Below are 21,776 nucleotides of genomic sequence, written 5' to 3' on the forward strand. Positions count from 1 at the left end.
AATAGTTTGGTGGTCTATAAAGATTTGCACTTTTAGAAAACAGCATGTAGCTGGTTAGCTTGAGACCATTGTGGGAATTACTTTAAAAAATATCCAATCAAACGAGTGATTTAATAATATTTTAGACTGCAAGTAGTGATTTATTATATCGCATCCCATGGTGTGTAGTATCGTGTTCACAATGGCAGGCTGTGCTCTAGTTTTATGTTGGGGAGGCGTAATATTAGCTACACAATTATACCAGTACACAAAAAGTTTGGTATTTTGTGTCATCTTGAATTAGGTTTACACTTAACTATTTTCGTTTTTTATTACTTAGAGGCACAAAACGTTAAAAAATTAGTAGCGTATACGTAAATACACCACTTTGTCTAAGCCATCATTTTTAATGGCATTAACATTGGGTTGTGTCCATATGCTGTTATTTACTAGTACTTTAGCGACTGGATACTCCCAGTGGGACTTGCTTCAGCATTTCTGTACGAAATACCAGAAATTTATCTGATGACATTCCCTGATTTGGAACTGATATAATAATGAATGATTTATTGATTATCTCCAAATATTAAGCACAAGGCTATCTGTGCTGCCCACCACGAGTATCGAAACTCGGTTTCTAGCAATGTTAGTCCGCAAACATACTGTTGTGACACTGGAGGCAGAATAAAGAGAAGAAAAGTAATTACTGTGACTCTTTGACTACCTTTTTCTGGCCTAATAATGGGATTTGACAGTCACCCTGATAATGCACTTACGACGCCAAAGTGCGGAGCGCGTTTGTTTTCTCGCAGAAATGGACCTTAAGCTACAAATTTTCCATTTAGCAATATCAAGGGCTCTTTCTACAAAGGCACACCAGTCTCTACTCTGTGGGATATCTGGTAGTAAAAAAATAATTCTATATAAAACTATATTTAAATAAAACTAAAACGACAGCTAAATAAAACTACATTTAATATTTGTATATACACCGTTAATAGATGTTTACTCGAATTTAATAAACTTTGTGTTGTTTGATCTCGATGTCAGTTTGTTTGTTTTGGAATTTCGCACAAAGCTACTCGAGGGCTATCTGTGCTAGCCGTCCCTAATTTAGCAATGTAAGACTAGAGGGAAGGCAGCTAGTCATCACCGCCCACCGCCAACTCTTGGGCTACTCTTTTACCAACGAAAAGTGGGATTGACCGTCACATTATAACGCCCCCACGGCTGGGAGGGCGAGCATGTTTGGCGCGACGCGGGCGCGAACCCCCGACCCTCGGAACACGATTCGCGCGCCTTACGCGTTTGGCCATGCCGGGCCCTCGATGTCAGAGAAAACGAAAATATTTCTTCTACTTTCTATTTTCGCGAAAGTCTCAGTAAGAAATATCTGATATTTAGGGGTGTTTTTATGGTGAACAAAATAAAGAATTTTGCAGTTGGATAATGCTTCCAAAATATTCATTTGATTTTCTGGGATCAACATGAAAGAAAACTATTTTATGCAATTACCGAACTATATAAATATTACTGTTTATGTATAAGTGCAACAAATAATGAATATTTTAAATACATTTTTTTTTCTATTTATATTAGTTGATGAAATTCAGAATTAAAAAAGAACAACAAATTAGATGTGGTAAGTACATTGTTCTGTCAAATGAAAACTTTTCTGAATAGATTTGGAGAAGGATTCGAATTCTTGATCTTGTATACTTGCGTAATCCTTCAAGTTGTCTGAAACATCTGTCCTGCAAACAGTTTCTACTTCTTTAAAAATAAGAAAAATATCAAATTATTAACAAAATTAATACTTTCACAAACCGCAGTATTGAAGATTGAACTTTGTTTATCTCATTTTGTACTCGTGTTCAGGTGGTTAGGGCGCTCGACTAGTAATCTTAGGGTCATAGGTTCGAATCCCACAGCTCGTCGTAAAATAGTAGCTCAAGATTTGGTGGTGGGCGTTGATGACTAGCTTTCGTTAGGGACGGTTGGTTCGTGTAGTTTTTCGTGAAATCCAAACCCAAACCCATTTTTTTTAATTTATCTGTAATTGACCAAAGGCAGTTAAAGTGTGACCATCAAACTATCTATGTTCACGCATCCTATTTACAGCAAATTAAAGAACTGAAAAATGAGCTTGAAAAAGGGTGAGTCTGTTTCTTATTGTTTTCGGTGGTTAACATTACTACTGCTCAGTCTGTTTCTTATTGTTTTCGGTGGTTAACATTACTACTGCTCAGTCTGTTTCTTATTGTTTTCGGTGGTTAACATTACTACTGCTCAGTTTTTATTTTTCAGAAGTTAAGCATTACTTGAATTTCTCTGTCACGTCAACTAATAACAAAGAATTCGAGTGCACTCATGCGCATAGGTCGTTAATTCAAGCAGTACAGATTTTGTTTCAGACTATTGCTTTTGCGCAGTATGTTCATTTGTTCTTTTTATGAGAAACACAATATAATCCGTCAGTTCATTGATTCGTATAACATAATAATTTGTCCAACCTAAGGAAGCTAACTTAAGAGAAGCAGTTTAGCGGAATGTCTAAAGACTTTTAACTCTGAAAACAGGGTTTCGATAGCTTTGGTGGACACAGTATGGACAATCAAACGTGTAGCTTAACAACAAACAAACTAGAAAAAAAGATTCAAGTATGCATAGTTTCTCGGGTTAGGTTTTCTTTAATACACAATCAGTTATTTAAATATCTTTGTAACAATAGTGTTACCAGTAAGTTACACAATATTTTGTTGAATATTCCTTGAATACATTATATTCTCCTTCCTTCTTCACTTCGTTCTTATATCGAATATGAGAATGATATGAAAGCGAACAAACATATCCTCTAGAAAAACTCTAGACAACTGTCGTAATATGACAAAATACTGAACTAATTTATGATATGTTGACAACTTGAAGTACAATCTGAACTATGTGGCTGTCTTCCTTTAACAATTTCTATTTTTCTTGTTTTCAACCACGTACTGCATATTTACTGTTTCTGAACGTGGCTGCTGTAGAAGTTGATTAAATATAGCATACATTCCAGGATTATGTTTGGAAACAAACATAATTGAAACTCATGAAAATAGAGATGTTCATGTGAAAGAGTAATCCGTAACTTTGACGTGCCATATTCCCCCCCTTTAAAACGTGCCTTCCTGTTGGATAGATTTGTCTCGGGTGAAGCTCAACATACGCTGACTGTGTATTCAATTGTCCATCTAGTCATTCTGGTGAGTCAGTTACTAAGCGTTGAATTCCTGAAGTCCTGATAGGAAAGGAGGTACACAACACGCCTATGTAATTTTTTATTGAATATCTAATCTAACTTTATTTCGTATTCACTATTCCTAATACGAGTTAATTGCTTGCGCGCATCACAGAATAGTGACGCATGAAAACTGAAGTGTTTCTGACACAGCAGCTGATTTGTAACTAAGTTTATTTCTATGCTTGAACGCGTTAAGTGGGTCACGTGACCACTTTTACAGAATCACTAGGACTAAACACCTGTGTCTCATCTATTTTCTCCTCGAACCTGCTTAAAACAATTACCAACATATTTCATTGCAAATGGCCCAATTGGCACATCTACTTCGATGCATGGCTAAAACATGACGTCACAAGCATATTTTCTTTTAAAATGTTGACAAGAGATGACAGGCACCCAAGGAACCGAGAGACACTACCGTTTCAAAGTTTTACGTGTTTGGGGATGACATTAAACTTTTCAGAATGTCTGATCTTTTTGAGAATATATATGCTCACTTCTTTGTTAACAGTAATGATAGTGATCTTAATGGAAGATAATTCTTCCAATTTCTAAAGAAATCTAGATAAAATAGGAATAAAGAAAGACGGATTCTTAGCCCAAGTAACATCTGTTGTAAGTTCTAGCAAAATGAGACAGCAATATTGTATCTGTTTTTAAATTTGTGTTAGTTTCTGTTGGTAAGCAATATCTGGTTAGTAATTGCTAGCAAATTCAACACTTCCGGCATATTATGCAAAACAGGATTGCCACAAGAAGATCTAGTGCCCATTTAGTGGCCTTCCCACGACCTTGAGATATAACTTTAGGATGGATCGTATTTCCAAGAAGGAAAAATATGGTGGCCATTATTGTTAAAAAAAGTTCTTTAATATAATCTGGTTAACCGTTCACTTTAGTTGGTAGAGTATTTACTTGGTGGGTGAGGTCTCGGTTTCAATACCTTGTCAATATGAAATAAAAATTGGATTATTCCAAAGTTAAACCTCGATAACTTCGTTTGTAAAATTGACTCACGCATATTTTATGTGAGAGAACTTTTTTTTTTGTAAGATCCTCGTAACAACTACTTACGGATATAAAGTTTTTAAGGTTTACAAAAAACGTTTTATTCTGCAATGAAAGCTTACGATTCTGGGAATACAAATAAGACAACATATGAACTGGTTGATTTTGTTAATTGAACAGGAACAAATTAAACCGTGTAATAATAGGAAGTTTTAGAAATTTGTCAACAACAACAAAAGAAATGGACACCAGATTTCACATATGAATGAATGAGATGTACTTACGAACTATGAAACTAAAAGTCGAATTAAATAAGAATATTATTCCAATATTGCAATATTAATCGATTAGTCTTAACTCCATTTTAACTTTTTTTTTTTTTTACGCTAAGTTGCTAAATTAAATAAATATATATATATATAATGCACGTATAAACAGTTGAGTCTTGCTATTGTTTGGAAGTCGAAGTTTAGCGTAACCCGAACGTACAAGTGATCTAAGAAGCATTTTCATTTCTGTTACGTGAAGCATTCACCACCTGGTAAAATATAGTTGATATCCATATCCATACGCCAACGTCATATGAATAACTTACGAGTCACCATGACCCAATATACCAAGCAAAACACAGAAAAACTATAAAATTGTAATTACTAAATACATATGGCATAGTTAAGGTCGGAAATATGAAAAATAAAACTCATATAGAGTAAAGTTCGTGCTTTTAAAAACCACGGTGCCATGAAATATTAGACATAACATTTCTCTGTTGCTCATATTACTTCTGCTTTAATATTTTCCTTATCAGTTTTTTCATATTTCTGGTTCACTGGTTTATTTATAAAAATCTTAATAGCACGATAAACATATTCCATTAGAGATATACCGAACTTATCATTTAGGGCAATTCTAGGCTTACATCTCTTGAAGTCGTATTTCATCTTCGGAAGATATATTGAGAAAATGGAAAATAATGGCTTACGCTCAACTAATTCATAAACCTTGAACATATATTTAAAAGTATGTTGAACCATTTCAAATTTATGACTGAGAAATGTTTCTATTTTTAGTGATTAAAATGTCTCATAATTTCAGATTATGCAGATACTTTCTTTGTAATATCAGATTACTATCCATTTTTGTTGATACGGTGTAATTATAAAAAAGTTTAATAGTTCATTGCACCGTACTTAACAAATGGAATGATATAGAAAGAAATTGTTTAGTGGTGGTAAGGAAACAATGTGATTTCAAATGTTACAGTGCCGCCCCTATGTTGAGTTTGCGTTCTTGTTCTTTAGAAGACTGTTAGTAGATTATTCATGATCTACCAATATTCCATGGACTGTTGAGCCACTCTTCTTTATTTCTCGAAAAGTAAACACGCGTAGTTGCTTTATCCTGTCAGAAACAAAACTACATACAATATTTCTGATATATCTCTCTCTTTCTAAGATGACAGTGTAGTGGGGTATCACAGATTAATTTAATCCTAAGGTGACGGTGTAGTGTGGTTTCACAGACTAATTTGACTCTAAAGTGATAGTGTAGTGTGGTTTCTCAGACTAATTTGATCCTAAGGTGACAGTGTAGTGGTGTATCGCTGCTGAATTTGTTATTGGACAGTTCCTTCTTGAAAGACTATCAGCACAAGAATTGGAAACCTGTACAACCACTGCTTCTACCATACAATGTTCACATCCAGTGTTATCCTTGTGCTCTAATAAAGAAATATGATAGAAACTGCGGCTTTTACGCAGGATGGTGGTCCCATACCTGTTGGTAACCAGCATCTTCACAACAAAACCATTTCATTTCACTTTTCTTGTGAGTGGCCACTCGTTTGCTGGATCTGACACAAGTGAATTTCATTTTGTGGAAGTATCTGATATCATTCGTGCACGGTGGGAGTCTTCGCACAGTTCCAGATCTCAAGGATGCAGTTGTTCAGGAAGTGGCCAGCTTACCAGATGAAATGCAACAGTAATGTCCGTTCTCATAAAGAAGCAGCGCAGTCTGTACGTTGGGAGAGCACATGCTTATCAGTTACTGTGAATGATCAGAGGTCAGATCCTAGTGACAATTGTGGTGGCAACAAACAATAATTGTTGAACTTATATTCTTATGATTCAATTAACACTTCTGTATAATTTCACCTTTGTATACTACACCGTTTGTAAGATACAAAACGTTGACGTGTGAAACGTTATTTTCCAATTACCTTGTGTTTTATTCTATCAGCAATGACGACGAGATACCTTTATGTATGCTACAATATGTATTGAATGAATTCTCTCTGGTTCTTCTGCATACCAACGCCTTGTCAATGATGCATATTGACTTTGTGTTTAGTAGCACAACAGGAGAAACTCTGTGTTTATTCGATTTCTAAACACATGCGTATACGAACAACGTACTTAATCCACTTTTCCAAACACCCCAGAAGTCAATTTCGTACATTTCCATGATTTATAAATTTAACTAAATATAATATATCAAACTTAAGTAGATTAATCACATTTTCAAGTAATCTACATCTGAAACTATATAGTTATCTTTCTGTAAACAAATACACTTATACGACAATATAAGCGAGATACTTTTTTGTACTTGTATAATACCTTGTATAATGTAATGTAAAGTTGGGAGTTTAATGTTATAGATCATTAAAAATACTCTATAGTATAAGTGTAGGAGTTGTTTGGATTTTCGGTCAGTAATTGTACACAGTAATCCCAACTCCATTACCTGATTCTTTATTTTACAGCAAAGACACATTGGACTATCTGCTGTGTCCACCAAGGGGAACCGAGTCCCATATTTTAGTATTGTATGTCTCCTTAGACTTACCACTGTCCCACAGAGGACAATTCTATTGTTTATTGTTACACTTCATATCCATATATATGAATGGAGAAGTATTAACTCTCAAGAGATTCCACTTTCTTTTATTACCTGATGTTCATAGAGTGTCCATGGTTTTAACAAGATTTTTACAAGCCTGAAGATTCGCTCTGTTTTACAGATGCATCAACGATCTACAGTCGCTTCCAAATGCGGAATAAACAACGTTTGTAAAATGTTAAAAGAACTACGAAGGATAAAAACCAGAAATATAATAACCCGAACACTTTTGGAAGATAGATTTTTTTCCTTCCAAAACTTTCAGTTTATTAGATGTCTTGTTTACTATTCAAAAGTATAAAGCTATTTTATATAACTCAAGCCTTTTCATCCCAAACACAGCCAAAAAATAAATGACTGGAAAACGTCTTAACAGGTAAGTATTTGTGTAAACAACAGTTATGTTATGTCAGTAAATTTTGGTTTTCTCAAAGCCTTCAGCTGTAACAAAGTTTGCTATGGAAATATTAACTAAGGTGAAATGCAAATCTTACTCTCCAAGAGCTCAAAAATGACAGGAATCAGGTTTTCCATTTTTAATAAATGAACATTTCTTTATATAAATTTTTATAATGTTACTTGTGAACTGTTTACTTGAGGTCTGACTTATACAATTGCCAATATTGTTTTCTTTAGTTTGTGACCAACGTCTCAGGTATCTGTTTTACGAGTATAAACTTAATATCACTAATGTTTTAAAACATATTCCTAAGGTCGTTGTTATACCATATCAATGGATGTCACTAAAGCTGAATATAATTATGTATATGAGTAGACTTTTACCAAAGTTATTAAATTACACTATACATCTTAAAAGTGAAAACTTGCAGTCAAAGGGGATCACGTAAATATGATTATGCTATATTACTAATAAAATATATATTTCAGCCAATAATAAGAAACTAACAGATTGTCTCTAACGTATTATTTACTAATGTTTTCAGTGTCTGTTGCTTACAGTATAAGTCAGAATTTTATATCTTGAAAAAAATATTTTTGCATATTTTTATACTGTCACATATGCTAGTTTTGTTAAACCATGTAGTTATAACTATTCATGATGAGGACTAAAAATTGTGAAGCATATGATTACCAGTGAATCTCATACGACTTCAAAATTCTTAAAATCTGTCAAGTTCATAAAGATAGTTACATTTCTGTAATCAGACAGTGAGATAAGTTAAAATAAATGATCTATATGTAACATATATAACCCCATGGTAATACAAATATCAGAGGTTGTTATTAGCTTCATATTTCAACTACTTATTTTGGCCAGTTTAGTTGTAGTTATCTATCTCTAGTAATGCTATTATAGGATATATTATGAGCTCTTATACTAGTATTTTAATGCTCTATAGCGACCACATATATAAGAGAATGTTAGGACTATATACGATATTTCTAGCTCTACTTCAAAATATGTATATATACATTTTACAGTTTCATCGCTTTCTAAAATGCATTTATCTACTATATACTAATTTCATAATGTTCGACAAAGTTTTTTAATGTTTTGTTCTTGATATATTCCACAGAAAGGTCCCTCACTGAGACAGAGGTAAGTCTACGAACAAACAACGTTACAATACAAGGTTCGATTCCTCGCGGCGGACACAACACATAACTTGTTATAGCTCTGAGTTAAAATAAATACACACATATAGGAAAGATATATCGTTCTGCAATTAATTCCTTTTTTACATTACTATGATCTTCTATTCTACGTATTCACTATTTTTAACTCTAAACTGCGTAAGAATATTTACATATGCGATTTTAAAAGGCCATTGTTTTATTGCTTTTAAAATCAACTTATGAACATATTCTAGTGACTTAAAATATTTTACAGATATATCAATGCATTTGCAGAAACTTCGTAAAATATTTTTCAGTGTTACTCTGTTTGGAAACAAAATTTGATAGATATAATTAGTTGAGCCAGATTTCGAACAGTATAAAAAACATCCATAACATAGACTAAATTTGTTATACTCAAAATAATTCATTCAAACTAATAACTTTCAAATTTTCTAGAGACTGGATTTTAATGCTTCACACTGAGCAAAATTGGAATACAAAATGTGTCAAGTACCAACAAAAGTTTGAACAACAAACGCTCGACACCATGACCATTATTTTATGAGTCTGAATATTCAAATGACGACAAGTGACCCGTATCGTATAAAATTATTAATATCAAATAACCACCAATAGAGTCCGTTTTCAATCATATTTCGGGCTTTAAGAAAAATAAAATGTGTCAGACTTCTAAATACATTTTCAAGAGCAAAAAGAAAAAAAAAAACAGCAACAACAAAAATGAAAACATGGCAGATCACTGATAAGATCCTAAACATCTGAAGAACGACCCAGTCAGATTACCAATATTCAAAAGGCGTCACTACTCGGTTTCAAATAATGTAAAGAGTGACCAGTCTTCAGCTGGGAACCTGTTGTATATCCAAAGAACGAATATGCCATGACTAGTCTCTAATAAGGTAGTTGCTGAATGTCTAAATAATAATGGTATTTTCACCAGATTAGTTCCCTGTGGCACAGCGGTATGTCTGTGGACTCAAACCACTAGATATCAGATTTCAATACTTGTGGTGGGCAGAACACAGATAACCCACTGTGTAGTTTTGTGCTTGATTCCAAACAAACCAAAAATTGACCAGTTTAAAATCAAGAAATGTTTAATGCCCAAAAAATGACGTTATAACTCAGTATTTAATCAGATATCTGCTGAATATTAAAGTACCCTGGCGGAGTAAGATTATAGACTTACGACGTTAAAATTCAAGATTTGATTCCCCATGATGAACAGAGCGCATATAGCTTATTGCGTAGTTTGCACTAAAATAGTACAGTGCATACAATTTCTGATAAGGGAGGTTGCTTAATATCTAAAGTGTCATATTATAAAAGAAGACGGTTTATAATTATTACATTTTGAGTATTTTAAAAGGACACATAGTTAGTTTTAATAATGTTTTCTATATATGCAAATAATATCATGAGTTTAAGTAGTTTTATCACGATGCATGCCACACATAAATCGCAAAGACACATCAGAATGGGACACATCATGGTCTATACGTTTTGCAGTTTCTGTATATTTACACAGAGCTAGTGGCACAGCAGTACTTCTGCGGACACACACTGTTAAAAACCAGTGTGAGCACAAATAGCCCATTGTGTAGCTTTGTGCTTAATTCCAAACAAATTTTAGGGCTCAGCATGGCCAGGTAATTAGGGCGCTCGACTCGTAATCTGAGGGTTGCGGGTTCTAATCCCCGTCACATCAAACATGCTCATCCTTTCTTTCTTGGCGCGTCATAATGTAATGGTTAATCCCTCTACTCGTTGGTAAAAGAGTAGCTCACGAGTTGGCGGTGGATGGTGATGACTAGCTACCTTCACTCTCGTCTTACCCTTCTCAAATAGGGACGGCTAGCCCAGATAGCCTTCGTGTAGCTTTGCACAAAATTTGAAAACACCAACAACAAATACAGAGCTAAACAAGGAGTATATGAGCTAACCATTCTTAATTTAGCAGTGTAAAATTAAAGGAAAGGCAGCTAGTTAACAAGACTCATCACCAACTCCTTAGGTATTCTCATCGAATGATGAAATTTGATTATCACTCTTATAATGTCTTCTCAACTCCAAAGTGAGGAGTGCAATATTTTCAGTAAGAAAATGTGAACCATGGACCATCAGGCCCACAGCATTGCACGTTAACCAATAGACCATATTCAGCCAGACTTCATATGTTATAAACTCTTCTTTCTATAATCTGTGAATGACTTTCAATAACTACCCTTCTAACATTATTGTTTAATATTTAACCCTTAAACAGCGGGAATGTAGGTAGCAGTATCAATTGATGGTTAAAATCAAAAATATGTCAAAGGTTTGTTAATTTGAGAAATAATAAAAAAGAACGATTTACCATTTGCGAAGAGGTCTTCGGTTTTCGGATTATTTCTGGCACAGTCGTTCCAGCTGAAAGCATAGAAGTGGGAAGTTATATAATATAAAACTTTCCTTTGGTTAAAATAGTAAAGATATAATTTGTATTTGTAGAATGAAACATTGCTCCAACCAATGAATTCAAAACTAGTGTTATTAATATAATAAAACCAAACAAAACCAAAACTTTGCATTTAATAATTGATATTAAAAAGTCTTTGTGTTTGAAACGCTAAAATAAATGAGAAAATTAGGTATCAAATACAAGATTATATGAAGAATGACATGAAATTAACCACAGAGAAGATGCAGTCTCAGTTATCAGAGTTAAAGTATTTCATTACAAACTATGGCTAATAACAGCTGATTTATAAAAGTTCTCTTGTGCATTCACTCTTTCTTTAGTAATTATTTAAACATCTGTTCTTGCTCCAAATCAAATTATATTTCTGTCGTTATGTTATACTAATGTTAATATACCTTTCCTAAAGAATAAAAATAAGTATACTCAAGGAAACACATGTCAACTTGAAACAAGGTTTCTCTTTATCCACAAACTTAGAACTCACATTCATCCAAACTTTAAATATGCTTGAGCTTGTAGTTTAAACAACGTGGATCCAAAATATGCCCCGAAGTCCATTTTTCAGTCTCTCAACCAAGTAAGCTCTGAGGTTGGTATCTTTTGTACATAATATAAATATATGTGTTGAAGAGGTTTTTGAAAGTGTTTTTCCACGTTATATTGACGAAAGTCTATACGTGTGAAATCTATGCCAAGGATTATACTATGAAGACAAACATTTTTTTGACCAAGAAATGATTCACACTGTGATGTTAGCTTCTTCTGCCACGTTAACATTACCTTGAAGATATACCGTGATATATACGCGCACGCACGTGTGTTTAGAGGACAGAGACACTGAGTGTAAAATGTTTCATAATGTGAATGAAGGTAATGGTATAAAGTCTATATAACTGCTGACCGTATGTACTCACATTCAATATAAAATCATGAGAAATCATTTCAAGTAATTTAACACCAGCTTTTAACTTCCCATAGTGCACTTTTATTTCACTTTGAACATCAACAGGAAAAAGATGATACATACATATAGATGTAATTCGTGACATTACTGTTTCCAGAAGGTGTAATTTCTCACAATAATTTTACTGATTTCATACTTGTTTGTCATTCTGTAATCCATATAAGTAGTGCGTTATTATTCGAGATTTCTCTACAAGTTTTCACCCCCCACCCCACTTACTTCGTGATTATCGTTATGAAAGTTCTAAATGATTAAACAGACATTTTGATGTATCCGACATCTAAATGAATTGGACACTTTTGTGTATTTATAATTGCACTCAAAATGTCTTTACTTACATGTCTCTTTCACTTAATTATTTAAATTCATTAATGTATCATCAATAACATATTGATGATACATTGATAAAAATTTGTGGCGTTTTTCTGTATTTTCGTAAGAATTACTATATCAGAAATAAACCAGATTCGATCTCTGTTGTGGAGATAGTAAACATATAGTTCCCTTAATTTTTTTTTTATGTGTGGATTTTGCTATTATGATTGTCATAGTTCTTAAATAATTGGTAATTAATTAATTACGTTTTTTTTCGGCTAAATATAACTTTCTCCAGAAAAGTAAAGCATGTGTTAGAGCAGAGTGTTGATCTATACAGTTTCTAGCTAAAAAAGAGTTTTAATCCAAGTCATTTATCTTAGAGTCGCGGGTTCGAATCTCCGCCCCGTCAAACCTTCTCGTCTTTTGAATCGTGGGGTCATTATAATGTCACGGTCAATGTCACTATTCGTTGGTAAAAATATAGCCCAAGAGTTGGCGGTGGGTGATGTTGACTAGCTATCTTCCCTCTAGTCTTACACTGTTAAATTAGGGACGGATAACGTAGATATCCTTTGTGTAGCTTTGCGCAATATTAAAAACAAACCAAGTTATTTAAGGTAAGTATGCGCGGATAATGCTGTCACGAACAGAATGGATCGTGTTGCAAACATTTAAGAATAGAATACGTGCGATAACGAAGGAAATGGTAAAAGTGAGATACGATACTTCCAATCGATCGGTATTTGCGTTGCATTGATAAGTGATACGAAACTAAGTTATTGAAAGATCCTTGAGAAGGGACAACTGTGTACGTGTCTTATGTGACAACAACCAAACACATTTTTTTACGTTACCAAAGTATATAAATGTCATACAAATTGTTGTATAGAACAGAGAAGCGTTAGGTGAAAAACTTAACGACCGTAGGTCGATGCTAACTCCGCTGTATAATAAAGTACCTTGTAAAACTTTCCATGGGTTTAATGCGTATAGAGGAAAAGAAATAATGTGAGGGCACTCGGAAGTTAATAAAAAATGACTTGTTATTGGCGTTTTGATATGTAAGAAATACGATTAGAAACACACACATGTATATGTGTGTGTTTCTTTATAGATATATATATAAGTGTTAATGGGGTGCGAATGTTTTATAACTGTTAACTTATCTGATACACATAATATATTAGGGTAATATATTTAAAACAAGGTTTATATTTTTATCGTCTTAAAAGAAGTAGTTAGGTTCTAGAAAATAATGATCATCTTAGTGTAAGAATAAATAAAACATTATCCATATAAACTGAAGAAGACACTTGTATATTTTAAGTAGACAGTGTATTGTGGAATGGATAATTTGTTAGGTTTACCACTTTTGACAAACCAAACCTTTAATAATCATTGAATGTAGCTATAAATATTGTAGCGTAAGAGAAAAAGCTATTGGTCAAGAACGTAAACTAGTTGAACAAAACTGAAATTAGACATTAAGCGGGACTCGAACTTTCGATTCTACTAAGTGGACAAATACTTCAGTTACTTAAACTGTATATGTGTATACAGATATATGTACTATTTCACTAACTCTGCAATATTGGATACCACCTTTACTGCCAGTTTAGTTGGTTAAACGATCCGACTATTTATCAGAGTTCTGGGTTTGAGTCCCGCCCACTTACATATTTCATAGCTTTAGAGAAATTTCAAATTTTATAGGACGCAGTTTGCAATTTTTGTAGTTTACGTTTTGTATAAAGGGATATTTATATACATATATGTATATTAAAACGAAGAATTCCATACATATCATTAATATAATAAAATGTTCTCATTGATTTAGTTGCTACATGTCGAGCTCAGTATGTTTTTCATGGACTTTATTTAGCGCTCTTTTGTTAGAAAGTTTTAATATCTCCCATCTATTTCCACCACTGATAAAGTTCTGAGACAAGTAAAATAGACTTAATTTAAAAAACCGCTAATGAAGAACGTAATAGGCGTCTAAAGAAGCCGTCAAAGGAAATTTTGAGAGACATAAGTTTCTCGAGTTCTTCCGTTGCGAAAGTCACGTCATAATGCATTAATTAAGACAACAAAAAGCTTCGTCGGTAGTTTTTGTAATGTTTATTTGCCAAAGTTTTCTCTGTAAGCCAGAACGGTGAAAACCAACGAATATTGTAATTCCACAGAGTTTAGTATGTGATTCACTTCCACTTTCGCTTCTTCAAGAAATTTGCTGTAATTGTAAAAGACGACGTGCCTCAACTAACAAATGAAAAATGGTTAAAAACGCAATTTTAAAAGCAACCAGTGAACAGTTTTTTTGTGTACTGATGAGATATAGAAATAAATGACAGCAGAATGTTACCACTTCTTACGATTTAGTAACTTAGAATTTGAATTTATTGTATTTTTATTCATGTGAATTTGTCGTATTATTTTGTGAAGATGTACTGAATTTAGTTGACATTCTCGTAAACAGGATCTTGGTTGTTACAGACTGTTATAAATTATTCGCTCAAGTCAAGGTTACGTAGTGACAGCTCAAAAGAGATTGTTTTCTCCAGTTCAAGATTTGTTCTTTTCTTTTCGTAGATGTACCAAACTTACGACAAAGGATTGTGTAGAGGATTGCTTATTAGCATATTCGAAAGCTAATTTTCTATGGAAATGTATGAAAATAATACATGACATATGGAACTTAGGATTGTGGGATACTGAATGGAATCCTGATCTGACATAAAAGCGCATTACTCAAACAATTATTTTTGTTTTCCTCTTGTTCCAACAGCGAGAGAAGTCGTGAACTATAATGTAGAAACCGATCAGTATCTAATGTTAGTACTCTAACACACTAAAAAGTTACAGACCTGATTATTTTGTGGGTTATGCAGTAAACATTGCTTGTTTTTTTTTTTTTTGTGACAGTTTTTTTATTCCTTGTTATCCGACTCTGATTTTACTCTTTTCAATACATTTTCTTCTATGCCTTCCGTAATTACGGTCTTGAAACATGTTTAATAGAAACTGTTTTGAATGTATTTGTTTGTTTTGAATTTTGCGCAAAGCTACCCAAGGGCTACCTGCGCTATCCGTCTCTAATTAGCACTGTAAAACCAGAGGGAAGGCAGCTAGTCGTCACTACCCACCGCCAACTCTTGGGCTACTCTTTTACCAACGAATGGTGGGATTGACTGTAACATTATACTGCCCCCATGGATGAAAGGAAGAATAAGTTTAGGACAACATGAATTCGAACCCGCAACCCTCAGATTACGAGTAAAACACCTTAACCATCTGACCATGGCAGACCTGTTTTGAATGTAATTACCACACTTTTATGATTTAGTATCTCACACGACTGCTGAGACCTAGAGAGAGTTTAGCATGTTATATTAAAACGAATCTGAGAAATATACTTTAACATTGTTTGGTATTTTGGAGGTAGTGTGACGTCATTGAAAACTAATCACTTTTGAAAAGTGTATATAAAGGTCTTTCCCATACAAAATACTCAAACATTCGGATAATAAAGACGTGTTCAGACTGAAATTCTGTATCAGCTTTGGGAACCATGGCATTCCGAAAACAGAACTATAGGAATTTTAACCCAATCATTGTAAGAAACGTACAGCGCTTTGTAACACGTGAAAGCCACCAGAAAAAAAAAAACTTTAGGAAAAGCAGTTCATGTGCAGCACACAAGAACATGCAACACAGTGAAATTCGATCCCCATTTCGGAAAGCAAGACAAGTCATGTGTGTACAAGATTCTTCCACGAAATATCTTTTCACCCAACTGCACACCTTGAACAGCTTGATAATAAATGGGTGTTCATGATTTTACAAACTGAGAGATATCAGCCAAGTCGACGAAAGCAGCGTCATTAGAGTTATGTGAATGTTGAAACTGGTTCCGGGAAACCATTGTCTTTGTACACTAGATAACTCACTGAATACCTGTAGGAAGAAGGGGTGTGATGAGCACATGATAGCCTTAAGACGAAGTCTTTTACAGTAAAAAATAAGGTACAGGGCTATTGTCAAGATGCACAGCTGTCATATAGAAAAAGACCATGCAGTGTGATATACTCAAACTATGTAAATAGTTTAATACATTGACGTAGGATTCATCCCACTAGCTACGAAATAAATGAAGCAGTCATCTTATACTAGTAAATTATGTAGTTAACATCTCATCATTGTTAGCAGTTTTTAAAAGAATAGTATCATGCACTTAAAGATAGGTAAGGATGTGCACTATTTTGATAATATTTTTAGTTTTTTATAATTCATACACTAAAAATTGATATAAATATTACGATACCCATATAGGTTGTATTATCTCATAGAAATTTCCATTATCTTACACAGTACTGTGCAAGAGGGTTAGGACAAGAGAATATTTTGTTATTCGTTATATTGTACGTGGCTAATTCTTCCATGCCATTACAGAGTGTAATTTTCAACACCATGGGAATGCTTCATTAATCCCTTTTGACAAGTGAATGAGCTAGAGTGAGAATACCTATTATTCTTTAGAATTCCCATACACTTGTAACAAGTGCATGTTGTAAGGGTTCTGCTTGAATGAACATACTGATCAAATTTAGGGTCTGAAATTACTGTCATAGTACCACATGCAGTACTTTAACTGTGTGTAAAGAAGCTAGCAAGGATCTAGCATATGGTACTGGTATATGCTAGAATAAATCAATTTAATAGCACTCCACAAATAAACTTTGATAAAAACTGAGATTAACTCAATATATTAAGGTTTATTATCATGTTACGGTCCCAAAATCGTATAGAATTGTCAATAGACCCGATAGTTTGTTTAAAGGCTTTACGTGACGCTGTTTAGGCTCTCCGACAAATTGGTGTAGACTTGAAATGTTCACCAAACACTATTAAGTACATACTAGATAGTTAGACCGAGACAGGTAAATTTGAAAATAGGAAAGGAAGAAGCAGAACATCTAAACTCAATGTTACTGATGTTAAGTATCTTTGTTTATGCAGTCTTCAAGACAGAAGGAAGACTGCCACTGATCTCAAGCATGAGATAAACAACCATGTACAAAATGACAGAAAAGTGTTCAGATCTACAGTATATAAGATTCGACGAGAATGAAACAATTGATCATATAGCAGTTAAAAAAAATTTTCTTCGATCTACAAATATTGTGAAAAGACTGAAATTTGCTTAAAGGTACAGAAATTGAACTGTTGATGAATGGAAAAGGGTGTTATGGACGGAAAAGTCCAAATTAGAAATGTTTGGCTCAAAGCGTAAGTTGTATGTCTGGCGGAAGAATGGTGAAAGATACTTACCTCAATGCATAGTACCTACCATGGAGGCAGTGTGATGGTTTGGGGGTGTTTTTCTGCCGATGCGGCAGGTGATATTTGCAAAATAGATGGAATGATAGACCAGCTTAAGTATCATCAGATACTGATTTCTCGTAATATACCCAATGGTTTGTGCATTATTAGTAAAGGATTCTACTATCAAGACGATAATGACCCCAAACATTCATCTAACCTGTGCAGACATTATTTAACCAACAGGGAAGCTGATACAGTCAATACTCTTCCACCGTAAGAATGACAGTCAAATCCCACTATTCGATTACAACAGACCAAGAACTGACGTTGAGTATGCTCACTATCAGCTTACCTCGTACTCTGTTTCTTCAAAAGTAGAAACGTCTAGCCTAAATACCCTTGTGTAGCTTTACGCGAATATCTGAAACTAATAAATCTTAAATATGTTCAACCTGGAAGATTATGATCAATAGTTGATTGAAAATAATGATTATTTTATATATTTATTATTTTAGTTATGTAATAGTAACAGGTTTTAAGCCTAAAATGAAATAAGCTAGTAATTGCGTCAGATGATAACAAATATGTTAATCTGCTTTTTCGAGAGATTTTGAACTAGTAAAATGGGGCGTTACCAGTTACTTAACGATGCTGTAGATACTGCACAGAGTAAATCGAACTACATTAAAAAAGGGCAAGTGTCGGGAAGAATATCTGTTGGAAAATAAATCTCAGAAGCCTGAGAAATCATCGCACTTCGAGTACTGAGAAACCCTAGTAATTAGCGCACAGGACGGAGTATCTGAGATTCTTGGGTTCGAAGTTGCAAATACGCTTCGCAATTTCGACTATGGGTGCGTATAAGAGTGACAGTTAATGCCACTACCCGGTTAAAAGTAGTCATTATAAGTGGCAAATGTCAACTGTTTGTCATCTCTCGATTCAACAGTTCAGTATAAGGAATATTAGGCCTTACTAGAGAATGCCTCTAATTGGGTCGTTTAGTTTAGCCCATTGTGTTCATATAAAGTTGTTCTTATGACCAAATAAACACAGAGTTTCATGGTACATTGAGTACGTATACAAAGTAGGTTATAAATTTCAGGAGTTATAACACAGTGTTTTATTTTGCTGTTTCATCGTATTTGCTGTCATTCTAAATCACTCTGGTCCAACTGCTGGTCCGTCAGCTCCATTCGTTACCATTAACGAAATTATCCTATTCGTGCACTCAATTCTTACACGTTTATGCACTAAAATCTAACGTTACAAAACAATTTTAATATGAAAGTTCTATTCCAATAAGTAATAGTATTGAATTAGATCGTCTAATATCTACATTTCCTGTATTCTGGTTTTTCCAAAATTTTGGACCATCCTGGTCTAAAGAAATACTATTTCCCGCGTATAATGAAATTCTAATTAACACACGTGAAAAAGTCAAAAGCAGTGATTTCTAGTTCGTGTCATCATTTATTAAGTTACTTTAAGGAAACGTTTTCGTTTTTTATGCCTATGTTAAAACTTATTGTACAAAAAGTCGACAGCAAAATTCTAAGCTATTGAATTGTTCATTGAACACCATTGTTCTTTCTTTATAGTAAATAAACACAATGTAACTTTACACATAACATACTAGTCTCATGTTGCTTATTTACATTAAGTACATGTGTTATAATTATATACGGAATTTAAGAGTCTTATGCTACTTTGCGAATAATCATCGTATGTCTATTTACACTGAGTACAGGCACTGTAATTGTATATTTATAAGTCTTATTTTCTTACTTTTAAAATAAGAATTCTGAGGCTGGTTGCACAGAGTGCACGCCTTGTAGTTAGTTACACAAAGACCTTACAAGCTTTATACAGTGTGTGAGCATGCCGTAAACAAGCATAGTACCATGTTTACAGGGGATATGTAAGTATTATGTAACTAGCTATATTCTATAATATAATTAAGAGTTCGTATGTAATATGTTTGCAGTTCTTATATAGCTACACCAGAAACATTCCAGAATCAATGTTTATGCCACATGACATTCAGTTGTCTTGATACCCACCAGATGGTTTAAGGTATCAGCAGTACAAAGTTTTTTAAAAACGTACTGCAGACAATTATTTCAAATACGGACAGCAAAGGAAACATAAGTGAACAAGTGAATCAGAATCTTTATTCACAGACGTATCTGTATAAAGCATAACTGACTGAGCTACTTTTGTGTTAAATATTATATTTATACTTGTTTTCCTAAAACGTTCGCACACGAAAAGGACAGCATTATATACGATATAGTGCATTTTTAAATCAAGGAATAGAGTCTAGGTATGGCGTCTCGTAAGTAAAGCTTATTAAGGCACCTATCATTTCAAATAATACATACAAGATATAAAATTCCCATCTCAAACCAAATTGTACAATAACCTGCATCATATTTTTAGATGGGATTGCTTCTCCCTCCGCAAGAAAGAACAGAGTTTGTCTGTTTTTTTCAATTTCGCACAAACTACTTGAGAGATACTGAACTAGCCGTCCTTAATTCAGCAGTAGTAGATTAAAGGGAAGTCAGCTAGTCAACGAATATTAACCGTCACATTGTAACGTCTCCACAGCTAAAATAGTGAACATGTTCGTTAAAGAGAATTTGAATACGCGATCCGCAAACTGCAAATTCAGCGCCCTAACAACTATCAGGCTGAGCCAGGTCTCAAATAAACAGATACACAGAACCAAAGTGATAGAAGCTTCTAGTCGTTGGCGTATGTGCCTTCTACTTGAGTAATAGTATTCACACGTTTACGACATTTCGACAGTGATAATTACATGAACGAAAATGTAAAAACATTATCTAAATATATTTGAATCAGATATATTTTATACGAGTGGAAAAAGGTTGAAATCAGTTGTCATTGCAACTGCAACAGATATACTAACGTTAACAAATATACTGGCAGTGTGTGGCATAGTGATTAACATAATGAGCTACATAGTCCAGGGTTCCAGAAGTGATGCTGCTGGACACATTCCGCACTTTCAGCTGTAAGCGCGGTATAAAACTAATAGTAAATCTCGTTATTTGTGTCAAAAACCGGTCAAAGCTATTGTGGCGGAATACGCTTCTAGCTGTTACTCCTTTCTCCATAGCTGATTCCTTCGGGTCTTTAACATGGCCGTTTTAAAGCAAGAGCTAGGTAGGGTTTTAATCTCGCATCTGATGCCAAAATACTTGCAGGTTTTTCTAAGACTTAAATATGTACACATTTAGAATATTGGTTTCTTATTGGAGCTGCTTGGTCACTTAGAAAAATAGTCGTATATTTACATTTGTATCGAACCACTTTTTCTCTTTTTGCACACACAAAAAAGGTGATGCTCTGCTGAGTTTTGACACAATAACGAAACTTTCGAGTTATTCAATATGGATCACTTTAGTTCTTATTGTTTATTATTTAATCACGTGACACATTTGTACAAAATTATTGGAGCATACTACAAAAATAGTATGAATAATGAGTAATGTAAAGAAGAAATGTTACATATAATTTTAACTTTTATTTTGAGTTATTTTTGGAGTTTTGGTATGTTGGGATGACAATTAAAAATGATGCTATTATTTTCATTTTTTGTCAAAATATGTGAAGCGTTCTTGTTTAAAATAGTATTTTATTTGCTTTCAGATGAATCTTCTTTTTTATATGTATAGTTAATTATATACTTTCAGAGAATTCGCTCTGCAGTAGGTGCCGACAAATACAAAGAGCACTTTCTGTTGCATTCTAAATATCATTAAGAAATATACTTATAGACCACAACTGCATTAGGAACTGATAATAAATGTTTGTAGTATTAATGCTTGTTAACTTAATAGTATAGATCCACCACTGAGAAAGTGGTACTTTTTACGGATTTATAACACTAGAATCAAGGGTTT

The 21,776-nt window shown here is 33.7% G+C and overlaps 1 protein-coding gene and 1 long non-coding RNA gene across 3 annotated transcripts in view; one reads left to right on the forward strand and one right to left on the reverse strand.

The window, feature by feature from the left end:
• LOC143226032 (uncharacterized) overlaps positions 1-21,776 on the reverse strand; it is a 339,996-nt gene that overhangs the window by 222,695 nt on the left and 95,525 nt on the right. The window contains exon 3 of the mRNA XM_076456428.1: positions 11,133-11,185. Within this exon, the coding sequence (XP_076312543.1) occupies positions 11,133-11,185 (53 nt within the window). The remainder of the gene's footprint in view (positions 1-11,132; positions 11,186-21,776) is intronic.
• The window catches only part of LOC143226033 (uncharacterized), a 102,010-nt gene that overhangs the window by 19,002 nt on the left and 61,232 nt on the right, over positions 1-21,776 (forward strand). The gene's annotated exons all lie outside the window — the stretch shown is intronic.

This window comes from Tachypleus tridentatus, chromosome 9 (assembly GCF_004210375.1).
Source record: "Tachypleus tridentatus isolate NWPU-2018 chromosome 9, ASM421037v1, whole genome shotgun sequence".
NCBI lineage: Eukaryota > Metazoa > Arthropoda > Merostomata > Xiphosura > Limulidae > Tachypleus > Tachypleus tridentatus.